Genomic DNA, 25,666 nt, shown 5'->3' with positions numbered 1-25,666 from the left:
ATGGTGACCCCGTCCCCCTTACGATGTCACAGTCCCGGAGGATCCTGGGACTGTCACCATGTGACATCAACCCATGTGACATCAACCCCTGTGACATCAACTGATGACCCCGCCCCTTGTCCCTATATAAGTCACCGCGCAGCGCGTCCCTGGCATTGCGTCCGGAGAGAGCTTCAAGTCAACACCTCCAGGAGAAGGAGAAGAAGAAGAAGAACGGAAGGCGGCGGCGGCAACAGAAGACCGAAGAGGGGGACAAGACCCCCGAAGTCGGAAGAAGAGGCCGCGGCGACGGAGAACAATGCCGGGCTCCTCCGCTAGCAAAAGAGCTAGAAGAAGATAGCGGAGGAGTCCGGCGAGAAGACCCCCGAAGACGGAAGACCTTGTGCAATAAACTATTTTATCTTGTGTGTTGTGTTTTTTTTTGTACTTTATTTTACAGGTGAATGGGTAGGGGTACATTGTACCCCATACTCATTCACATAGGGTGGGGGGGCCGGTATCCGGGGGCCCCCTTATTAAAGGGGGCTCCCGGATTCCGATAAGCCCCCCGCCCGCAGACCCCGACAACCAACGGCCAGGGTTGTCAGGAAGAGGCCCTTGTCCTCATCAACATGGGGACAAGGTGCTTTGGGGTGGGGGGGCCACGCAGCCCCCCCTTCCCCAAGGCACCCCCCATGTTGAGGGCACGCGGCCTGGTACGGCTCAGAAGGGGGGGGCGCTCGCTCGCCCCTCCTTTCCTGGCCGGCCAGGTAGCGTGCTCGGACAAGGGTCTGTTGTGGACTTGGGGGGAACCCACACGCCGATTTTTTTCGGTGTTGGGGTTCCCCTTTAAGTCCATACCAGGTGGCGGGGCCAGCGGCGTCTCCTTCGCGGGCCCCGCCTACCTGGAGACCCGTTAGAAATGAGCGAACTTTTCTCCAGGCGGGAAAAGTCCATTAATTTCAAAAGTACGGCGGACTGGCACACACACGACCGGATTGTCCTCCGAAATGCGAGTCCGGCGGGAAGATTGCAGTGCAAAACTACTTTCTAAGTCCGCCGTACTTTCGGGTCAAAAAAGTATGCCGGAGGCTACACACGGGGGGATTGTCTGGTGGACTTCAGTTTGCCGGACTTTTCCACCTGCTTGTTTGATCGTGTGTACGCGGCATTAGTAATCGCACCTTCCATATGCTGATCAGTATAGATTTTCTTAAAAATGTTTGTAAAGCCTAAACTTTTTCTTTTACTTTTAGGTAGAATGTAGAAGTAAAATAACCTCTGTCAGATTTTTATTGCTGTCCCTGTCCCTGCTATGGCGATTAAACTTCACTATTGGCCCTGGTGACCATGGTCTCTAATACCAAAAGTGATGGGAAATATTTTTTCCACTTGCCAACCAGGCTTTTTCTGGCACTTTTTGTTTAAATCAGTATTTTTTGCTAGAAAATGACTTATAACCCCCAGACCATAGGGAATAAAATATGATTGTTGCAATTTTTTGGGTCACACGACATTGGCGCAGTGGTTTAGCAAATGCAATCATTTTTAAAAAAATACACTTTAATTAATTAAAAAAACAACAAAACACAATATTTACCCCAAAAGTTTTGTATAATGTGGAATATGATGTTACGCTGAGTAAATAGATACCTAACATGTCACCTGTTTAGAGTTACAGAGAAGGTCTAGCACTAGTATTATTGCTCTCACTCTCGCTCATGGCGATACCTCACATGTGTGGTGTGAATAACATTTACATATGCATGTGTAACTTACGTATGTGTTCGTTTCTGCACGCAAGCACAGAAGCGCTTTAAAAAATATATATATATATTTTACTTTTTACTTTTTATTTTTACACTGTCCCTTTATTTTTTTTTATTTTTTGTCACTTTTATTCCTATTACAAGGAATGTAAACATCCCTTGTAATAGAAGTAAGGATGACAGGTCCTCTTTATTGAAAGCTATGGAGTCAAATAGACCCCAACTCTCTTCTTTACCTTTTAAAAGCAAAAGATAAAAAAATTGTTTTTTTGATATTTCGCTTTAAAATAAAATAAAAAATAATTTACTCCTAGTCTGGACCGTAAGTGTAGTTCTGGTCCATCCAGGCCATAGAGTCGAACAAAGTCTATTAACACTTTGATTGCCCATGAGAGCAGCCAGCCACACCATCGGATCATCTCTTGGGCGAACCGGTGGAAATGGTAAGCCCGAAAAACGGGATGTCCTACGCTTTGGAAACCCTTTCACTGGCTCATGAGCCACTCTGACCAGTTTCATTAGAAAGCTGGCCGCTGGCTGCAAAAAAACGATACCAGGGTTATGGTTGATATCTTCAACCATAATCCCGGTTAACGACTTGCAAATCGCAACATACTGTAAATATACATATTGTGGTCGGCAAGTGGTTATAGTTGTGACAGGAAGAGAAGGTGAAGGGAAATCATCCAATGAATGCACTTCTTCTGGTGACAGCTAAAGTAAAAAGGGGTATCCTTTCACTTTGGGCAGAGCTTCCTCTTATTTCCTCCTGGTAAAAGACATAAAAGGAAATGTCCCCAATAGGACACAGTCAGTAATAAACACCCGACAAGGGTCCTTAATCATTCCCTACTCTATCCAAAACAAAACAAAAAAAGTTTTACCTTTCCATATATTTTATGTAATGTCATAATGTAAATACGTTTTGTTGCTTATCTCTAGACACATTTTTACATCCAAACCTACCCCTCCCCCTCACCATACAGAAGATTTCACTATAATTTTTTTGAAGCTTGCCAATATCCCCAGAGACTAAAAGATTTGCAGGGACTCCCTATAAAATGTGACAAAGGCATGCCTCGCAGATCAGACATCAGTGTAGGGGTGGGCACAACTGTGTTAGCGTCCTCAGATCCTTGGCAATCAGAAGCTGGTTTGTTTAGAGAGCAAACTAAGGGGGACAGAAATAGACATTGCAAAGCTGTGTGGTTGGTGACAAGAGAAAAGAGAACTCCCCTGTCAATGCAGTTAGCTCTCTTCCAGTTCAGATACTACTGACCAGCCTGGGTGACTGTCTAGATGATGGAGACCAGCAACATTTACACACGCAGTTAGCAGGACCCATTTACTTCAGAACTCCTCCATTCTTCATTAGGATTTAAATCATTTTTAAACAGTACCTGATCTTCAAAGTTTAAAGTTTAAAATCTGTGACTTTCTTCATTGCAGTTTCCTCCTGCAGCTCCTACTCCATCCGCTGGCACCTTCCCTGTACTGTGTATAGAAGTTAAACTTTAAACTTTGTAGATTTACAGTTATGTCTAAAAGGAACTATTTGCAGCTAATGAAAGCAGCCAAGAGTTTAAATAAGCCCTGTGTGTTGTGTACAGGACACCGGAAATGTGTCGTGGGCAGCAGGTATATTCCCCCCCTATGCTGGTTAAGGAGTTTTGGGGTAGTCTGGCTAAAGAGGAGAGAATTGTTTTTAAGTACTCTGGATTGCTACGTTCTCTTTAGAGACCCAGAATTTTGGGTGGAAATAAGGTTTTGTAGGGGTTAACCCAAGTGCCTTAGAGTCTTGAAAAGTAAGAGGAAACAGTCAGCTGCTGGCAGGAAGAGAGTGAGCTGGTAACCTGTGTGAACTGGTTAAACTGAGTTTAGGATTGAGCCACAGTGGCTAAGCTGTAAAAACCTCCTCTTTGGGACCCCTGAAGCCAGTGGGAAACTCCAAAACTACAAAATATGGATTAATTTGTGTTCTTTGTTTGCTGAAAATAAGCCTGTCTGATGTGGGGGTAAAAAAATGGCAGATGGGCAGAGGATGGGAGGTCAGCGGGGCAGTGTAAAGGGGGTCAGCAGAAGTGACAATAGGGGTCAGTAGGGCAGAGGACAGTGGCCCCCCAATGTATCAAAATAATATATTTTTGCTATTATAGGACACAAATATAACATAACAAAATGCGTGTATTGCGTTAACCAACAAAGCTCCATATGTAACTGAGGTTTTGGCGCTCATTCACATGAGTGTTATGGTCTGTACAGTGTGAATCCATGTTTTTTTTATTGTGGCTGGAGCTGTGTGCAGGCAGCCTATGGTATGCTATGGGGATGCATAGGAACACAGCTGAAGGTTCTGATTTGACAGGTGTGTGGGTTCCTGTGTACTGCCACAAACATAGACAGTGTGCATTCAGGGCCGCTCACCAATACCTGCACAACTGTCAAATTAGAACATGTGGCCGTGTTCGTATAGTTGCTGTATCCTCATAGAATAACGTGGCTGCCACCACATAGATAACCTGCTTATTCACATTGTATGGGCCAGAGATTTTTTAAAATACATTTTTTAATTTTTATATTTTTTTTACAATTTTAATATTATTTTTTTTACAATTTTTTTTACATTATTCTGTTGGAGGAAGGTGGGGCATTGGTGAAATATCAGGGATATAAACAGACCCCTGATGTCTGACTTTTGAGACAGAGAAAGGGACTGAGGACCGAGATTCCTCAGTCCTTTTCTCTGCAGCCTCAACTGCACTGGTTAGTGAATGAATGGGAAGTGCTCTGTGCTGAGCGGCTTCCTGTTTATTCATGAACTGAAGCATTTACTATGCTTCTGTCATGTATGATTACTCACTGTGTTCATTAAGAAAAGGAAGGACCTAGAAAATGACATATTTACCACCCCCTTTTCCCGCTCACCACCTTGAAACATCCCCCACTGCAGCCGGCGGGAGAGGAGACAAGCCGTAAGTGCTTTGGGGGGAGGCAGGGAGAAGAGGATGATGGACAGGGAGGATGATGGGGGCAGCAGGGGCCAATTACAGAACTGATCCCCTGCATGGCTGTCTCTCTCTGCAGCAGCTAAAAGTGAGCTTCTCCTCCTCTACCTCCTACTGGCTTTCAGATACTCCACAGAGAGCCATACAAGGGGGTGTTTCTGTAATTGCCTCCTACTGCCCCCATCATTCTCTCTGTGAGCAGAGCATCCTAGGTGGAGGGGGGAGGGGGTGGTGGGATTTGGAAAGGACCAACTGAAAGCTGGGAGGTGCAGCCTACCCTAGATCCCCCGTAGATCCGAAAATGGACCGTACAGAGGTTCTCTGAACAGGAAGTACAGGCTTTACCCAGCTTTGGATATACTTTTTCATAAGGATTGCTGAAGAATGGAGAAGGAGCCATCAAAAACAGTAGGATGTTAACCAAATTTGAGCAATTTACTACATTTGTGGATTTATTTATTTGTTTCCAAAGTTTGGCTTTAACACTTGCTCCTACTTGCTTTATAACAAAGAATGTTCCATGTTATACTTTTTCACTTATGTTAATGTCACTAGTGTTTGCCAAGATCTGAAAATAAACCTTTGACCATTAATTAAATCAATGGACATATACTTTTTAAGTCTATAAACCCCAAGCTAAAATAAATAAAACATAACCTTTGCACTATGTTTTCAGTCTGCTGTTTGCTCTTGGTGCATGTCATTTCTTAAGATATTATTACAGTAATGCTTACTTAATACAGTGGTGCAGATAGCTATATGCTCCTTCTAAGCTGATGGAACATGTTTTATATAACATACTTGGAGGTGCCCTGTATGTGAAGTGCCACATCTATAACATGTATACAAACTACTATAGCAAAACTGGTATTTACAAAAAATGCCATTTCAATTGCCAATTTTAACTGCTTTACTTTTGTTTGTAAACAAAGAGGCTGGGAATTTCCTGCATCTATGCCAGACCCCTACCCCATACTAGAGCCTTATCCAAGTATGAATTCTGGAAAGCCAGGAAAGTGTCGACCCCTCACCTGTACTAGACTACATACCCTCAGCAATGGGAGGTACCTTTCCAGGGAGACCTCTTTGGCAAAGCACCTTGTCTCCATGTTAATGAGGACAATGTCATCCTTCCACAACTCTGGCTTGATGGTTGTGAGGGTCTGCGGGCAGGAGGCTTATCAGAATCTGGAAGCCCTCTTTACTAATAAGTATCCCTACTCATTCAAAAAAGTAAACACTTTTTCTGACAAGTCATTTATTGAAAAAAAAAAAAAGTCCCATAATGTACATCTGTCATCAATTGCATCATCCAGCAATACAGGTCAATCATGATGAACAACACCTGCCAACTCACTGAAAAAAAAAAAAAAACTGCATGCTCTGATACTAATGACTGCTTGCCTATGAATGCATAAACTCTGGAGGATGACAGTTATGTATTTAAAAAAAGAAGAGATAAGGGTCTCCCATGACGTCATTGACCAAAAATGGACATGACCGTTTTTGGTTAATGATTGGTCACCAGGGAGACCTATCATTCATGGGCAAGCAGTCGTCAGGATTGGATTATGTTTGTGGATTTTTTTTCAGTGGGTTGATGGGCATCATTCATTGTGATTGATGTGAATCTGCATCAATGGACTACCAGATTGATGATGGATGTACTGTGTATGACATGAGATTTGTTTTTTGTTTTTTTCTTAATAAAAATCAGGAACTGTGCTTTTTTTTTTTTTGTTACTAGTTACTTTTTTGTGAATAAGGAGGTGAGGTATATGGGTGCACCCTTATTGTTAAAAGCCCCTAGTTGAAGTAGCTCACAACCATTGGGCCAGGGTTGTGGGGAAATGGTCCTTGACCTCATCAACACGGGGGCAGGGTACTTTGGCAGCAGAGTCCTCCCTGGAAAATTAACCCCCCCCCCCCCCCCGCCACACTGAAGTTGCCTGACTCGGTTCAGGGAAGGGGGGAACATTTAAAATAAAGGGTTTGGGATTAGTCAATTGTAACTTTACAATACTTTTGGGGCAGTTTACATTTTTTGTATTATTACATTTTTACTTTCTGACATTGTTTACTAATTATGGAAAAATAACCACGTTATATATATTTATTATTATTTTTATGCTGCTTAAGGTTTGCTTGAAATGAGTATAAATGCAAGACTTTCTTACATAAAGTAATAAACATATGGGTATAAAGACAAAACATTTCTTAACTATAAGACTCTCACACGGGACGGATCAGTAATGATCTGCCCCGTGACGATCCGCTTGCTCAGCGGGGATCACTCCGTTGCCCCCGCTGAGCCGGTGGCGGACAGGGCGGTCTCTGCACACTGTGCAGGGACCACCCTGTCAGCTCTCCGCTCTCCTCTATGGGGGATCGGAAGAGCACGGACCGTCTGTCTGTGATCATCCAATCCGCTCTTCAGACAGATAGAAAAATAGGATTTTCCTCCGTCTGCAGAATCGGACAATAGCGGAGGCAGACGATAGCGGGTGTCTGCGGATGTTTATCCGCAGACACCTGCTATCCCATTAGAATGCATGTATGTCCGTATTTCATCCGCAAACGGATGGATGAAATACGGACATAATGTCCGCATGTGTGTAAGGGGCCTTAATTACACCATTCAACACCAGGAGGTTGAGCCCCTTAGTAACATGATTATTCGCTTTCTAAAGCATATGTGCACTTTGTAATATGATTGCTTGTGAATGATATGAAACTGTGTTCACTTTGAACACCCAATCATGTGCAAGAAATACAAAAAAAAAGTTTTTTCTAGCCCATGATTGCATATCCAAAGTGAACACAACTTCACCCTATTTGCTTTTAATTCACTTCACAAAGTAAACAGTTTGTAAAATGAACATTCACTTTACTTGGTTAATAGCCTCTACGCATTTAGTAAATCAACATCATAGGGATAATGTCAATTACCCAGTATCACTGTTGCCTAATGTGTTGCAAAAAGAAAATAAATATGAATGTATAGCTAGATAGAGAGACAGACAACAGATAATTGGATTTAAAATGATGAAATAATCCTATGTAGTAGGGGCTATGTAGTAGGGGCTACTTTGGGGCAAGCAGCCCGGTATTCATGGACCATCATCATCCTTATTCAAAGGACCACATTACCATTTAGAAAAAAAATGTGGATCACAGGCCATATTATAGGTCAGATGACCAGAACCAAAAAGGCATTGTTTGAGCACCATATCACGAGATTACTAACTATGACTGATGGTTTTGTTATTTATAAGGAAGACTTACACTCTTACTGTTATATTAGACCCCATAGGTAAATAAAATAAATTTCTAACAGATATGCATTTGCCCTCATGTATGAAAGTGTCTGAAAGAAAACCAACTATGATGTTCCGTTTCATATTAACTATATTGTCAAAAGTAATTGGATGCCTGCCTCTACACGCACATGAACTTTAATGGCATCCCAGTCTTAGTCCGTAGGGTTCAATATTGAATATGCCCACCCTTTCCAGCTATAACAGCTTATGTTGGAACAGGAAGGGGCCATCCCCAAACTGTTCCTACAAAGTTGGGAGCATGAAATTGTCCAAAATGTCTTTGTATGCTGATGCCTTTAGAGTTCCCTTTACTGGAACAAAGGTGAAAAACCCAACCCCTGAAAAAAACAACACACCATAACCCCCCCATAAATGATTTGGATCATTGCACAAAGCAAGGTCCATAAAGACATGGCTGGGTGAGTTTGGAGTGGAGGAATAGGACTGGCCTGCACAGAGTCCTGGCCTCAACCCGATAGAACACCTTTGGGATGAATTAGAGCAGGGACTGCGAGCCAGGCCTTCTTGTCCAACATCAGTGCCTGACCTCACAAAAGTGCTTCTGGAACGATGGTCAAACATTCCCTTAGACGCACTTCTAAACCTTGCGGACAGCCTTCCCAGAAGAGTTGAAGCTATTATAGCGGCAAAGGGTGGGCTAACTCAATATTAAATCCTACGGACTAAGACTGGGATGCCATTAAAGTCCATGTGCATGTTTTGACATTATAGTGTAGGTTCCATGGGGGGTTATTTACTAAAGGAAAATCCACTTTGCACTGCAAGTGCACTTGAAAGTAGAGTCACTGTAGATGCGAGGGGGACATGCAAGGAAAATAAAAAAAACAGCATTTTAGCTTGCACATGATTGGATGATAAAATCAGCAGAGCTTCCACTAATTTCAGATTTACCCCTTAGATTTAGAGCGATTGCACTTTCAAGTACACTTTCAGTGCACTTTCAAGTGCACTTGCAGTGCAAAGTAGATTTCCACCATAGTGTTAAGTGTACTGCGATGTGTGTATTACAGAACCAAGCAGATGTCATGTTTTTTTTTTTTTTTTTGGTTTACTAGATGCACAATATATTAAAAGAACACTTCATGCTAAACTAGTTATGTAATTAAAATTAATTTTGGCTCCGATGTAAAAAAAATTCAGAGTTGAAATACATTACTTACCTTGGTTTTGATGATTAGTGGAACTGGTAGTAGAAGCAGTGGAGTTAGTACAATCAATAGAAGTCTACGGTACATCCATATGTAACTGAGAAAAACCCGCATTCTCACAGAGAGCAAGTTCCTCTCACCTGTAAGAGATCAAAAAAAAAAAAATAAGACAACCCTTAAATAGACAACCTTGATTAATGTTTCTCTACACAATCACCTTTAACCGCTCATTAGCTCCTTTCCAGACCTAGTTAACAATAAAGTTTTATAGTTTTACAATAGGAACTTTAGTATTGATTAAAAAAAAAAAAAAAACTGTAAATAACAAAACTAAACGTAGGCAAAAACATGGAGATTATCTGCAGAGAAAGTTAATTTCACACTTAGTGCCCAACAACTTCCTCGTTGAAAATGTAGTCATTGGCTTATTGTTCAGGAGTGGGATAAAAAAAGCTGCACATATATATAGTATCTCACAAAAGTGAGTACACCCCTCAATATTTAAATATTTTATTATACCTTTTCATGTGACAACACTGAAGAAATTAATCTTTGCTACAATGTAAAGTAGTGAGTGTACAGCTTATATAACAGTGTAAATTGGCTGCCCCCTCAAAATAGCTTAACTCACAGCTATTAACGTCTAAACCACTGGCAACAAAAGTGAGTACACCCCTAAGTGAAAATGTGCAAATTGTGCCCAATTAGCCCTATTCCCTCCCTGGTGTCATGTGACTTGTTAGTGTTACAAGGTCTCAGGTGTGAATGGGTAGCAGGTGTGTTAACTTTGATGTTATCGCTCTCACTCTCTCATACTGGTCAGTGAAAGTTCAACATGGCACCTCATGGCAAAGAACTCTCTGAGGATCTGAAAAAAATAATTGTTGCTCTACATAAAGATGGATTAGACTATAAGAAGGTTGCCAAGACCCTGAAACTGACTTGCAGCATGGTGGTCAAGACCATACAGCGGTTTAACATTACAGGTTCCACTCAGAACAGTCCTCTCCATCATCGACCAAAGAGGTTGGGTGCACGTGCTCAGAGTCATATCCAGAGGTTGTCTTTGGTAAATAGACATATGAGTGCTGCCAGAATTGATGAAAATGTTAAAGGGGTGGGGGGTCAGCCTGTCAGTGCTCAGACCATATGCCGTACACTACATCAAATTTGTCTGCATGGCTGTCATCACAGGTAGCCTCTTCTGAAGATGATGCACAGAAAGTCCGCAAACAGTTTGCTGAAGACAAGCAGACTAAGTACATGGATTACTGGAACCATGTCCCGTGGTCTGATGAGACCAAGATAAACTTATTTGGTTCCGATGATGTCAAGCGTGTGTGGTGGCAACCAGGTGAGGAATACAAATACAAGTGTGTCTTGCCTACAGTCAAGCTTGGTGGTGGGAGTGTCATGGTCTGGGGCTGCATGAGTGCCGTAGGAACTGGGGAGCTACAGTTCATTGAGGGAACCATGAATGCCAACATGTACTGTGACATACTGAAGCAAAGCATGATCCCCTCCCTTCGGAGACTGGGACGCAGGGCAATATTCCAACATGATAACAACCCCAAACACACCTCCAAGAGGACCACTGCCTTGCTAAAGAAGCTGAGGGTAAAGGTGATGAACTGGCCAAATATGTTTCCAGACCTCCACCTTCCTCAAACGGAGGGTGGAGGAGCGCAAGGTCTTTAACATTCACCAGCTCCGTGATGTTGTCATAGAGGAGTGGAAGAGGACTCCAATGGCAACCTACGAAGCTCTGGTGAACTCCATGCCCAAGAGGGTTTAGGCAGTGCTGGAAAATAATGGTGGCTACACAAAATATTGACACTTTGGACCCAATTTGGACATTTTCACTTAGGAGCGTACTCACTTTTGTTTTCAGCGGTTTAGACATTAATCGCTGTGAGTTGAGCTATTTTGAGGGTGCAGCAAATTTTCACTGTTATACAAGCTGTACACTCACTACTTTACATTGTAGCAAAGCATAATTTCTTCAGTGTTGTCACATGAAAAGGTATAATAAAATATTTACAAAAATGTGAGGGGTGTACTCACTTTTATGAGATATTGTATATGTATATATATATATATATATATATATATATATATATATATATATATATATATATATATATATACATATTATATAAAACCACCCTGCATTAAGCATGTTGGGCAGTAGTCAGCCCAAGCTCATTGTTTCAATGTTGCTGTTGTTTCTCTCTGCTGCCAGTAGGCATCACTGCTACCTCTGGCGTTAACTTGAGATGCTACAGTGATGCTGAGTTATGAATATTTATGTTTCCTCTAGCCAACCAGTAGGAGTTGCATTGCCACTGGTGCATGCTGAGGGAGAGCATGATTATGTCAGGTGGACCTTGTGAGTTCTCTCTTTCCTCGAGCTGCAAATTGATCTGAATTGCTATGCCTGTAGGCTGTGTGAGGCCTTGCATGTGTTCTGTGCTAAGAGTGAGGCCAGAAGTGGTCCTGCCTGGTTAAGGAGAAAGTGAAACCATGATTGAGACCCAGAAGGAGGACCTTGCTTGGGGAAGGAACCTGGAAGAGGCTGGTTTTCTCTCCAGGGCCTGATTACCTTCTTGGGAGGATGTATAGAGTTCTAAAATGATACAAAGTGGCATAGAAACGAGTACCAAGAGGAGTCTGCTAACCAGTCAAAGTTGCTACTAGCCATGTTGCTAGTGTCAGCCTAAGGGCTCTTTACACTGTACAAGCTGGAGGCAAGTCTGTAAGCATTGCTTGGGGTATCTGCAGTCTTATCCCTTTCTTCTTGTTTGATGAGTAATAAAACCTTTTAAAAACATTAAAATTAATGCTGCCCAATGTTTTCTTAGTTCTCCATTTTTAACTATGGACCAACCCACCATTGAGGATTCCTCAACCACCTCCGGGGGTCAACAGGGTGAAACATTTTGGCACCCAACATGGGGCCATATGTATTGTGAGGAAATATGTGATGGTGTTGCCCCTAGCAACCAACTGCAACTCAGTATTTCAGTATTTCATCATGGCACTTCAGGGATTGTGCAATGGGACATCATGTAAAGCCTCAGAGACTGTAGTGACTGTAGTGATGTACCCAAAGTTTGTGCCAAGCGAGAGCTTCCCAGAGTTTGTCACTGCATCTGGGAACTACTGACTTCAGGGAAAGATGGAGAATCTGTTCTATGTGCTCCAGAGAGAAGTGGGGTGAACTACTCAGTTATTGCCACAAGAGGAAGCCACACTGCGTGTCTGTCGCTGAGGGAAAGGGTATACACGGTGTCTGCGCTAGAGAGAGAGCTTAAAGAATGGCTAGATGTCTACTGGTTTCAGCTGTTGTCAGTAGCAAAATGCCTACTCTGGGTTTAATAACTAGCCAGTCATTGTCCAACAACATACTGACTGACAGACCGGGATCCAAAGACACCTGTTAGTGCCGAGAGATTGGGGATACAAGGGAGTCCTTGCCAAAGACTAATAGTGCTAAGTCAAAATAAACTCTTGTACAGAAGTCTCTTAACCACTGTGTCCTGTCTGGTAGTGGACTAAAAGATGCTTTCAAAGTTTCACAGTTTGCAGAGAATTCTTAACAAGAAAGAAGCCCAGTAGTATGGACTGCAATACCCATATGTCCCTCAATGGAAATATGTAGGAAATAGAAGCCAAATGAGAGGAATGGTATGGTGAGGCTATTTGGGACTACCTGATTGTGCCAAAGCCACACAAGAGAGCTGGATATTCACCTGCCATGGACAGCACATATAGCGGTTGCTATAGACTTTTGCACAGCCTAGATGCATAGAAAGGAGCAAAATCCAAGGAATATAAATTATGCATCTAATTATCTGACTATCTATCACCTTTGTGGAGGCCCTGGAGCACCAGGGAAGTGGAAACACCCACAAAATGACCGCATTTTGAAAATAAACCCCCCAATGTATTTTCTAAGAGGCATAATACATTTTTTGAAAATTAAATTTTTTTGCCACAAGTTTTTGGAAAACGAAGGAAAGAAACACAAAGTGTTTTTTTTAACACAAAGTTCTCAATTAATAATATATTTCCAACACACATCATAGGCATGCTTATGCCCCGTACACACGAGCGGACTTAAATCCGAAGGAGTTTCCGCCGGAGTTCCGCCGGAGTTCCGCCGGAGTTCCGCCGGAGTTCCGACAGAGTTCCGACGCAACGGACTTGCCTACACACGATCCCACTAAAGTCCGCCCGTCTGGTCCGCTGTGACGTACACCAGGTCCGACGAGACTATAAAACGGAAGTTCAATACCAAGTGCGCCACCCTTTGGGCTCCTTCTGCTAATTTCGTGTTTATCTCGTGTTAGTAGAAGTTTGGTGAGAGACGATTCGCGTTTTTCAGACTCGTATTTTTCAGACCGTTTTTCACTGCTTTTCAGTTTGTGCTTGTGAGGTTTGTATCTGTTTTTTAGTGCGTGTAGTCAGTTCGTGTCTGTATTTTGCAGTGCGATCTAACTGCGCTCGCTGACTTTCAGCTCGCTCTTCACAGGCCTTGCTGTTCTTCAGTGACATCTGTTAAGTCCGCTCTGACAATCCGACCGTTTTGAAGCCATGTTGCGTGTACGTACTCGTCGTCGAGTTCGTGCTTTGCTTGCGCTTGGTGTTGTAGTTCATTCTGCAACCCAAGAACAGTCCTTGGACGGGGTGTTGAGGAGTTCATGGACGAAGAATTGGTTGCTCCAGCGTGACCAGTTCTCGCACATGCCTTTGCTTCGTGAGATCCGGGAGAATAATCCTGATGATTTCAGGAATTATCTCCGGATGACGGACCCCGTTTTTCACCGTCTGCTGGCTTTGCTGACCCCTTATATCAGCAGGCAGGATACCTGCATGCGGCAAGCCATCACTCCGGAGCAGAGGCTCGTCGCCACGTTGCGCTACTTGGCGACAGGGAGAAGCCTTCAGGACTTGAAGTTCTCGACAGGCATCTCCCCCCAGGCTCTGGGGATCATTATCCCAGAGACCTGTTCTGCCATTATACAGGTCCTGCAGGAGGACTATATTAAGGTAAGATTTAGCATTTAACATCACATTTTATTGTCTTTAATGTTTGCTAATGCCTTGTATTTCTTTCCTCAATCTCTAATTACCATGATTGCAATATGCTGTGAATGTCCCCTTTGTCCTCATGCATGCTGCAATCTTTTAATGCTCCTTTTTTGTTTTTCATGCATATTTGCCTTCATTAAACCTCACCAACATGCTATGGTAGGCCCATATCCACCTAGTCTAGTCACTTAAAATGTCTTTTGTCAGCTCCATTCTATTGCTTTATCCTAAAACCAAACATTTTAAAGCTTATTCCAAATGGTCTGTGTCCCCTTAACTGAATCCCCCCCCCCCCTTAATAGTATCCCAAATGGTCTGTGTGTCCTTTAACTGGATCCCCCCCCCCCCCCCCACACACACTTAATATAATTCCAACGAGTCTGTGTGTCCTTAAATTAATGTTGAATTATATATTGTATTTTTAACACACTTCAACCCTGGAATGATTTTCCCCCATTCCTGACCTTCATCACTTTTTTGGGTGATTTGGCAGTGCGTTGTTTGAATTGACAATTGTGCGTCCTTGTAACATGGCTCCTCCTAGTAAATTATCTTCATTTTATTAGCACAAAGCGATTTTGTATTTGGTTGTCTTTGATCACCTCTGCTTTTTTAGTTTTGGTGATTAACCACCAACAAACCCAAAATGCATTTTTCTAAATATGCATTTTTTTCTCTCTTTTCGCTCTAAAGAAAGATAGGCACAAAAATATATCACCATGATTTTTTGGGACATCATTTGATGCTGATACGTAGTCTTTTAGTAAACAAAAATGTGTTAAAATGAATCACAATTTAAGCGTTTCTTGATTGTTTTGGTTAAAAGTTCAATCGTTTCGTAAATATGGTCTATTTTGCTGGCATTTGTAAAATCTTGCCATTTTTGAAAATAGTAATGGCGTTGCTAACCGTTTTTTTTTTTTTTTTTGTTTTTTGTTTTTCTGGTGACTGCCACATTATGGCGGACACATTGGCCAATTTCCAAACATTTTTGTGACCATTGTCATTAATACAGTGATCAATGCTGTCAAAAATTGTCTTGATTACTGTAAAAATGTCACATGCAGTGAAGGTGTTTTATTAAGCACAAGGGGGCCAAGGAATGGTTTAAAGTGTGTTCTGGGTGAGTGTTTTTCTTAACTGTCTGGGGGATGGGCTAGCAGTGACATGACCCTGATCACTGCTCCCAATGACAGGGAGCAGACGATCGGTGTCATGTGACTAGGCAGAAGCGTGAAATAAAGTTTGTGTTGTAATGTACAATGTTTAATGTGCAAAAGTACTTATTTTGTTTTTTTTCTTCTTTTTGCCTCCCCAGTTTCCTTCATCGCCACAGGAATGGCAGACTGTGGCATCCCATTTTGCCACCCGGTGGGACTTTCCTAACTGCGGTGGTGCCATAGATGGAAAGCACGTCCACATTGTGCCACCACCCCATTCGGGGTCATACTTTTTTAATTACAAGGGGTTTCACAGTATTGTGTTAATGGCGGTGGTGTCGGCACAGTATGAATTTCTCTATGTGGACGTGGGGAAGAATGGCCGCATGTCGGATGGAGGAGTCTTCGCCCAGACGGAGTTCTACCGCCGTCTACAGACAGGTGGCCTGGGCTTGCCACCTGATTCGGAGAATGTGGAGGAACTACCCTTCGTATTCATCGCGGATGAGGCTTTTGCTCTTGACAACCACATAATGCGGCCATTCCCCCAAAGAGCCCTCACCCCGGAGAGGAGGGTTTTCAACTACCGGCTGGCCAGAGCGAGAAGAGTGGTGGAAAATGCTTTTGGAATAATGGCCAGCCGGTTCCGTGTATTTCTGACGGCTCTAAACCTAGCGGAATACAAACTGAACTATGTCATCCTTACGTGCTGCATTTTGCACAACTTTTTGCACAAATACTCCAATACTTACTTATCAGGAATAATGCCGGAGGCTGGAGTTGGTCCAGAATCCATGACAGGCCTGGATACTGGCCGTACTGGCTTGGCCCCCCAAAGTGCACGTGAAGTGCGCGAAAGATATGTGACTTATTTTAACGGTAGGGGGGCCATTGCAATGCCACCCAATATTTAATTTTTAAAAAGAGGAAAATAATAAAATAACCTCAAATCTGAAATGTGTTTTCTTGCTTGCTTTTGGTTTGTGCTGTCTCCTATGTTATCCTAGTGCACTTGTAGTGCCAAGTGTATTTTCATTAAATTCAATAAGGCCCATTGTCACTGGATACACAAAATCCCTTTTCCCAAACTGGTATTAAGCATTGAAAGAATACGCCACACATTGTTGATTATTCAAAATTTTAATTTGGCCACATTCACATGTGCCATTGAATATTTAGTGATCTAAATTTTTTTTTTGGGTTTATTTAACTTTCTTTGCCAAACATTTTTTGGTTTGCTTTTTTTTCAATTTTTTAAAAACTTTTTTTTTTTTTTTTGTGCTTTTTATTTTTCTATAAAAAATATGAAAAATGTATAAAACAACAATCAGCCACAATCGTAAAAATTGGTGAAGTAACAATCTTTGAAATAAAAACAAGGGAAATGAAGAACATGATCGATATTATGGAGAAACGGATTATATTCTCCCCAAAATATCAATCATGTTCTTCATTTCCAGCTGCATATTGTCAATCTGAGTCTTCATGAGATCCAGGCTAGTTCGCATGTCATCTAGTTCCCCATTCCAGCCCATTATCTGGCCAATCAGCCTTTGTGCGCTGTCACTGGAAAATGGGGCCCTTTCCACAAACAGAACATCACCTACAATAGATGGGAAAAATTGGGTCAAAAATTATGCAGTCATACATGGATTTCAACAAGCTGGGGTGTCAGACACTCACCTGGTGGGGTGCCCAGCTCCCCTACTTCCTCCACCTCTCCTTCCTCAACCTCTCCTTCCTCGACATCCTCGGGGGGGGCACTGGTGCTTGGAAATGTGTCGCTTTCCACAACCACAACATCACCTAAAATAGATGTAAAAAAATGTGTTTGGAAATATGCAGGTATACATCGATTACCTGAAGCTGTGGTGTCAGACACTCACCTGGTGGGGTGCCCATCTCCTCTCCTTCTTCCACCTCTCCTTCCTCCACATGCACATCCACGGGGGGGATGGGGCTAACCTCACATTCCTGCTGGCAAGGGTGGCGGTCCCTGGGATCCTGCTTTGTGAGGCTTTTCTCCCCTATGAGAAATTAACAAACAAAAAGGTATACTTTAGCACACAGATATTTAAGGCCAGAACTAGGAAGATGAAACCTTGATTAGAAGTGTTGTACAATTGTCGGTTTATGAAGAGATGCAAAATGTGAAGACATGAGAAATCAATTCACTTTGACAAAAAAGCAAATAATTTGCTTTTTGTGCGAAGGTTCACACATGCCCAACCCCCCCCCCCCAAGTATACCAGGGAACCCCGTGTGGCGTGTGGTTTACCCTAATAAATGTTCTCTGGTGTCCCACACCTTTGCTCATGAGTGCAGATGTGTTTTTACCCAGCTGCCAAGTGTCCTCTCCTTCAATTACACTGAATGTTCTTTTCTAGTCATTGTATTTTGAAACACATCTAAACCACAATGTCCTAATCATTTGTTGTGTCCTAAAAATTACACACCCAAAAAATGCTGTTCAAACCCTGTATCATAAACGAGGTTTGCCACGAACAATTTACGAGGGTTTAAAAAAAAACGATACGATTCTTTTACTGTATACAACATGAAAGCAGCAATTTTTTACATTGTACAAAGGTAAAGCATATGGATCTGTATGCAATAATCATAAAATAGGAACACACGACAAGTACTTACTTTTTTTCAGAACTTTCTTGATCCTTCTGTATTGATCCGGCTCCCTCAATTTCAGGTCGGACCACCGTTTCCTCAATTGGTCTTTTGACCGTCGTACCCCAAAACGATTATGCAGGGTCTTAACTACTTTGGCCATGATTCTGGCCTTGCGCAAGTTCGGATGGGTGTATGGTCCATGCTTGCCATCATAATCCTTACTTCGCAAGATTCCCACCATCTCCACCATCTCTTGAAATGCCATATTTGAGGCCTTAAATCTCCTCTTTCCGGATCGGGACGTTTGTGGCTCCGGGGATTCCTGACTACTGGAGTCGTTCATATCAAGCACCTGTTGTGTTTCCGCCATGTTTCTCCTACTGCGCACCATAGAGAAAAGGGGGCGGGAAATATTCTTGTAAAAGAACGTCATGGGCGGGCAAAGCAGGCGTAGTTCTACGCGTACGCACTGGATCTTACGCCAAAATCACACGTCGTACGTACGTTAAGTGCGCAGAAAGGGCGGGAAACCATGAACTTGACTAAAAGAACGTCAGGGGCGGGCAACGCAGGCGTAGTTCTACGCGTACGCACTGGATCTTACGACAAAATCACACGTCGTACGTACGTTAAGTGCGCAGAAAGGGCGGGAAACCATGAACTTGACTAAAAGAACGTCAGGGGCGGGCAAAGCAGGCGTAGTTCTACGCGTACGCACTGGATCTTACGCCAAAATCACACGTCGTACGTACGTTAAGTGCGCAGAAAGGGCGGGAAACCATGAACTTGACTAAAAGAACGTCAGGGGCGGGCAACGCAGGCGTAGTTCTACGCGTACGCACTGGATCTTACGACAAAATCACACGTCGTACGTACGTTAAGTGCGCAGAAAGGGCGGGAAACCATGAACTTGACTAAAAGAACGTCAGGGGCGGGCAACGCAGGCGTAGTTCTACGCGTACGCACTGGATCTTAAGCCAAAATGCACATGTCGTACGTACGTTAAGTGCGCAGAAAGGGGCGGGAAAACATGAACTTGACTAAAAGAACGTCAGGGGCGGGCAACGCAGGCGTAGTTCTACGCGTACGCACTGGATCTTAAGCCAAAATGCACATGTCGTACGTACGTTAAGTGCGCAGAAAGGGGCGGGAAAACATGAACTTGACTAAAAGAACGTCAGGGGCGGGCAACGCAGGCGTAGTTCTACGCGTACGCACTGTATATAACGACAAAAATCACATGTCGTATGTTCGTTTGCGAAAATAGGAACAGAAGTTGGGAGCAAGAAAAACGAAGGTAAGTTTAAACCATTTCCCCAAATAAGTGGCAGATCCTGGAGTCTATCTTGGGCTAAGATTAGGAGAGTCTGAGCTAACATTATGTTTTTTGGCTTGTGTATTGTCTTGCAGAAAAATGAATAAAAAATTCAGGGATCCAGAATTTTTAAGTCTGTTTATCGACAAGTATAAAGAGATGTCAAATCTGTGGCATACCAAGCACAAGGATTATTTTAATAAACAAGTAAGGAGGGCAACACTGGAGAGATTTGTGACATTTGTGCAGACTTGGATCCCAGAGGCAGACGTGGACTTTGTGGATAAGAAAATTCAAATATTGCAAAATATGTTCCGAAAGGAAAAGAGGAAAATCGCTCAATCCCAAACATCAGGAGCAGCACCAGGTGATGTATATGTACCCAGGCTGTGGTACTTTGAAAAGCTACGGTTCCTGGACGACCGGTGTAGACCCAGGGAGTCGCTTTCTACTCTTCCCTCCACCCTTCCCTCCACCCTTCCCTGCAGCATTCCCTCCACCTCAGCAGAGGCTGATGAGCCTTCCATCCTGGAAGAAGCGGATGCACCCAGCTGGAGCCAGGTATTTTTTTACTAAAAATAGTGATATTCAGAATATTAATGATGTTAACTAGATGTTATTCGAATTTGTACGCTATTATTGATGTTAAAAAATAGTTAAAATTTGGACATATCAATTTACAGTAGTGGCCACAAATGTTTGTCACCAGCAGAAACAAGAAATAGTGGTGTCATAATGATACTCTTTTATATGTATTAACAGAATTTTGAAGTCAGGAGCTGAAAAATGTTTAGGATTGATGAACAAAAAACTAAAACAATGTCCCTTTTTTATACACAGGAGGAGCTCAGCCAGGAGGAAGGTGGGGAAAGTGGCAGGCAGGAGGAGGCTATGCCCACTCTCAGCCAGGAGGAGTCCATGCCCTCTGTCAGGCAGGAGGTGGCCGGGCCTAGTAGAAGCATGACAACATCTCAAGTGCCTCCCCTCCGTCTTCCATCCAAAAGGGCCAAAAAAAATACGCAGGCCCAAGAGGAATCCCTGCGACTAATTAGAGAGGCTACTAATGTTTTAAACAGCCCCCCTGACGCAGAAGAGGCCTATGGCTGCTACATCGCCAGCCGGCTCCAGCAACTAGAGATGGGCCAACGTCTACACTGTGAAAGGCTCATTTTCCTGGCGTTACAGAAGGGGTTCAGTGGAGAATTATCTGCCAACAGTAATATTGTGGAGCAAGTTCCTCCTGTTCCTCCTCCTCCTCCTCCTCCTGCCACGAGTCCACCACCGGAGACACAGCCTCCCAGGAAGGCTACAGGGAAGTCTGCAGGGAAGGGTGCAGTGAAGGGTGGAGCGAAGAGAAGAAGGTGATGACCTGGCTTCACTCTGGTCCGACCAACCACAGCCTGGGGACATATATACCATCTGATGCTGCTCTTGATGTCTGGGATTCTGGGACCATATTGGATTTTGTAATATTTGAATTTTCTTGTCCACATAGTTTCACGTTTGCCCTGGGGCCAAAAGGCTACACAAATGTCACAATTTTCTCCAGTGTTGCCTTCATTTTTATGTTTGTAGAACCAGAATAAATGGATATTTTTGTTTGAAAATATAATTGCCTATGTGTTTTTTGGTCAAATACCTTTCTAGAAAAGACAATGTGAAATTAACAAGGGACACTAACCTCCTTGAGGTTATAAACAAAATAAAAATGTTATTGTGGTAACTTGTCAGCAGAATAAAAATAAAAAGGTTATTGTGGTAATGAAAAAAAAATAAAATAAAATAAAGTTTTTGGTTTTAACTTGACGGAACAATTAAATATGGAGATCACAATAAAAAAAAAATGGTAAAGAATTGTACCAAAAATATGTAGGCCAAAAATTAGTCACCAACATTTTTTCTTGTTTTTTTTTATTTTTTTGGAGTAATTTTTTCATCAATATTTTTGGGTGAAATCATGAACATTTTTATTCTTGTGATCTCCATATTTAATTATTCGGTCAAGTTAACAACTTTTTTTTTTTTTTTTTGGTTTTAATTGACAGAATAATTAAATATGGAGATCACAAGAAAAACATGGTAAAGAATTGTACCAAGAATATGGAGTAAAAAAAATTATTAAAAAAAAAATAAAAATAAAAAATATTGAGATGGGGCTTTAAAATAAAAACAAGATCATTCATGAGATGAGGAGAAATAAAACAGAAATGTGTTTGGTGAGAACTCTGTGAGTGAATATGAGCAGCAAAGCAACTTCGTTCTTCTAGCATTATAAATAAAAAGGCTTCGTTCTTCTAGCATTATAAAGAAGATGCGCTATACATTTAAACGAGCACAGAATTTGCAGCATGACGAATGTGCTACTTCCAATACGAACTGGAGTTTTACAAGACCGAGCACTTCCGTCTCGTACTTGCTTCAGAGCATGCGTCGTTTTAGGACTGTCGGAACAGCATACAGACGAGCGGACTTCTACATCGGACCTGGGTCCGGCGGAGTTCCGTCGGGAAAATTTGAAGCATGCTTCATTTCTAAAGTCCGTCAGACTTTTGCGAAGCTAAAGTCCGTTGCAGCCCACACACGAGCGGATAGTCCGCCGGACTCAGTCCGTCGGAGTTTGGATGTCGAAAAGTCCGCTCGTGTGTACGGGGCATTAGAATTATACCACAAAACACTACTCCTCCCAATTATGAAGATGCTGCATGTGTGAGACTCACAGAGGGGTCCAAAATCCAAGGAGCATCTTCAGGGTTTCTACAGGCATAAATTATGCATCTGATTTCTTAACTAGCTATCGCATTTTTGGAGGCCCTGGAGCACCAAGACATTGGAAACACCCATAAAATGACCACATTTTGGAAAGCAAATACCACAAGGAATTTCTATGCGGCATAGTGTGTCTTTTGCAGAGCTACTTTTTATATACACAAGTTTTTTGAAAATGCAGGATGAAAATGAAAATTATTTTGTTTTGCAGATAGTTGTCAATCGAATTGACACAAAGTTGTCAATTCTAAAGTTGTCAATTTAATTAGATATTTCTCACATGCAGTATGGACACACATAGAATTACACCCCAAAACACATCTGCTACTCCTTCTGAGTATGGCGATACCACATGTGTGAGACTTTTTCAGTGTTTGGGCTAATTATATAAAGGGCATTGTATCTTGTGTTTCATGAAAATCAACCAATTGTATCAAAACCAATGTACTTGAATGGCCACCTCCATACAAGTTGTCAGGGAATGTAGCTTATTGTAGCATCACCTATAGCAATCCTTGTTCCTATAAGCTAAGCAAGCCTAGCCTACTGGTACATGACAGCCCCCAGAAATTCCATATTCACTGGCCAGGAAGTACAAGGGGCTAAAGAAAGAAAAAGAATTCCTGAGGTCCCAGAAGTGCAGTTGTCCACAGGGAATCACTGGGACTGGTGTCACGAAGAAATGTAGCCAGTGGAATGTGCAGATCATTGGGGCAGTTTAGGAACAGGCAGAGACATGGTCAGAAAATAGGCAAAGGATCAGTCCAAGCAACAGACAGAAAAATGCTCAATAAACGGACCAGGGTTAGTAGTTGCCGTGGCTGCAATACTCTGCTTTGCAGCTGTGGCAGGAATCATACCCCCTGAACTCCCACTGATCGTGGCACATTCAAGTGAATGGGGTTGCTTGGGTTGCAAGGGGTTAAGTGTTTGTAAAGTCAGAAGTTTTTTTTTTATCTTAATGTATTCTATGCATTAAGATAAAAAATCTTCTGTGTGCAGCAGCCACCCCAGCACCCCCTAATACTTACCTAAGTCCCATCTCTCTCCAGGGATATCCACGTGTTCCTCGGCTGTCCAGGACATTCCTCCTGATTGGCTGAGACAATCAAAGTCAGCCAATCAGGAGAGAGTGGGCGGGCTGAATCAGGGCTTTGTGTCTGAATGGATACAAGGAGCCGCTTGCTGTGGGGGCATTTGACAGGAGGGAGGGGCCAGAAGAGCCAACAAGGAACCCAAGAAGAGGAGGATCTGGACTGCTCTGTGCAAAGCCACTAAACAGGGCAGATAAGTAAAACATGTTTGTTATTTTTGCAGAAAAAAATAATTTACAATCACTTTAATGCAGGTGGATAGGAGGCAATACAATGACTCCTCACTGCTTGACAAATGCTCTCTGAAGAGCGATCTCAATGTGGATGGCTCTTCAGAGAGCATTGCACATGTATACGAGCCCTTATGGTGACACTCTGACTGCTGTGGCAGTGATCAGGGACAGTGTAACTGATGTGACTATGATCAGGGACAGTGTAACTGGTGTCTAAGTGATCAGGGACAATGTAGGGCCCCTTTCACATTGCTGGGTTGGTGTGATTGCCAGATTCCTGCTGCAAGAGTCTGTGTATTCTTGTTGCTGAATGACCGGGTTATGTGACCGGCCACTTAGTCCATTTAAACAAATGTGGGGCTGACAGGGGTTCGCTGTTGTTCACATGTAGCCACATACAGATTGGTTAACTGCAGTTTGGGACAGGTGTCCAAGCCTGGATACAGCTGTCCCTATCTACAACTAGCCGCTCTGTGTACATATGTGAACAGCAGCACACCATTAGTTTAAAAGAACCGAGAAGCAATGCACAGAGCCCACAGTTGCCTTCCACAAAGTGCTTAGAAAACCGAATTGGCTGCCCCCAGATTTAGCAGCACCGTTGTCCCCCATTCACAGCCCAGTCTGAGGTTCAAGAGGAAAGAGAGAACTTAACAACACCCCTTGATTTTTTTTTAATGTTTTTCCAAAGATTTCTGTAAACTGATGGGTGGCCAAAGTAATCTCAATGCCCAACAATACAACCAAAATGCATACCTTGCCAGGCCATTCAAGTGAAAACCAATCACGGTTTCTGAATTTAAAACTTTTAAAAATGTTTAAGTGCCTAACCCTTAACATGGACATTACTAAATAAATTAATTGTAGTCATACTCATCCACAGACAAGAAGAAGATATGAAACAATAATTAATTTTATGCATTTTAATAACAATACCCTCTGTTGTCTTTGGGAAGACCCTTACCATGATCAACTCCACAAACTTTGGCCCCTCGTAAATCACCTTTCCCAAACATTTGCAGATGTGTATATGTCCCACCAAAACATCTGCATAGACGAGCCCCTTTTATATTTTACTGGCAGGCTTGCAATTAACTGGATCCTGCCCAAAATTTCAGGAATCAAACTTCCTGAGATGTGTCACTCTCTAGGACTGCTTCCATCGGTACCACAGTCAGGAAACTGTCTATCACAGAAAATCAAAGGCTGGAAAGGTTATTGTTCAGAAATGTTAAACTGACAAAAAAGTTTAAAAATATTTAAAAAAATGTAAAAAGTAAAAAAAAAGATTGTTGTTCTATGCCAAACTTTTTTCAAAGAGGGTCAGATTTCAAGTGAACATGCGTGAGGACCGACCATTTTGCCTGACTTTTTTTGAACCATTACAATGAAATGCAAATTAAATATTTTATGCAAAGTTTATTGCAAATGGCGTACTTTTCATTCCGTGGATGACGAATCTAAACAGGTGTTAAATCACTCTGCCTTTCATATCTGAAAGCCAGATGAAGAAAAATCCAGGAAGCTGAAATATATGTCAGGAACATCGTAAAGTACATTACATATTATAATAAAGGTTGTCAACTTTTAAGTTAAAAAAAAATGAACAGGAACATAACACTAAGTATACATCTTGTGTCCAAATATATTCATAACTGATTTAGACCAACTGACATTAACTGAGATTTTATAATATAGTCATCTCAATTGAAAAAAAAACTTGCCTGCACTAATGTGAAGGGTGAAACTGAGATCTGGACTGCAGTATATAGGCTAGGTCTGGGTCAAAGGCAATGGTTTTGATGTGCAAAATGTCACGCAGGTGAGAGTCACTTAGTCTTGTCCTCACACGGTTCTTAAAGTTCATAGCAGAGAATGTCTTCTCACACTTATTTGTTGAGCCAAACAAGCTAATGTTCGAATCTCTTGAAACTGGCTCTTATCCAGTTGGTGGTAAAAGTTCACAAGAGAGAGCTGTTGGTGACGACTGTGTAACTCGCTGTCAACAGAAAATGGAGAGGAGAAGAGGCTGATCTCCTTTTCAATAGCTGCAAAATCCTGAAAGCACAGTTTAAACTCTGCAGCCAGAGATGTGATGTCTGCTGTATACCTTCTCATTTGCGCACTGATATTGTCC

At 42.4% G+C, this 25,666-nt stretch overlaps 1 protein-coding gene across 3 annotated transcripts in view; it reads right to left on the bottom strand.

Annotated features, from left to right (window-relative positions):
• The window catches only part of SLC13A1 (solute carrier family 13 member 1), a 168,211-nt gene that overhangs the window by 92,056 nt on the left and 50,489 nt on the right, over positions 1 to 25,666 (bottom strand). For all 3 annotated transcript variants that reach the window (XM_077473472.1, XM_077473473.1, XM_077473474.1), the window contains exon 2: positions 9,255 to 9,382. In XM_077473472.1, the coding sequence (XP_077329598.1) occupies positions 9,255 to 9,382 (128 nt within the window). The remainder of the gene's footprint in view (positions 1 to 9,254; positions 9,383 to 25,666) is intronic.

This window comes from Lithobates pipiens, unplaced genomic scaffold, assembly GCF_037356315.1.
Source record: "Lithobates pipiens isolate NorthernLeopardFrog02 unplaced genomic scaffold, aLitPip1_a1.2 Scaffold_8, whole genome shotgun sequence".
Taxonomy (NCBI): domain Eukaryota; kingdom Metazoa; phylum Chordata; class Amphibia; order Anura; family Ranidae; genus Lithobates; species Lithobates pipiens.
The sequence above is the reverse complement of the archived record's forward strand: the minus strand, read 5'-3'. Positions and strand labels throughout refer to the sequence as shown.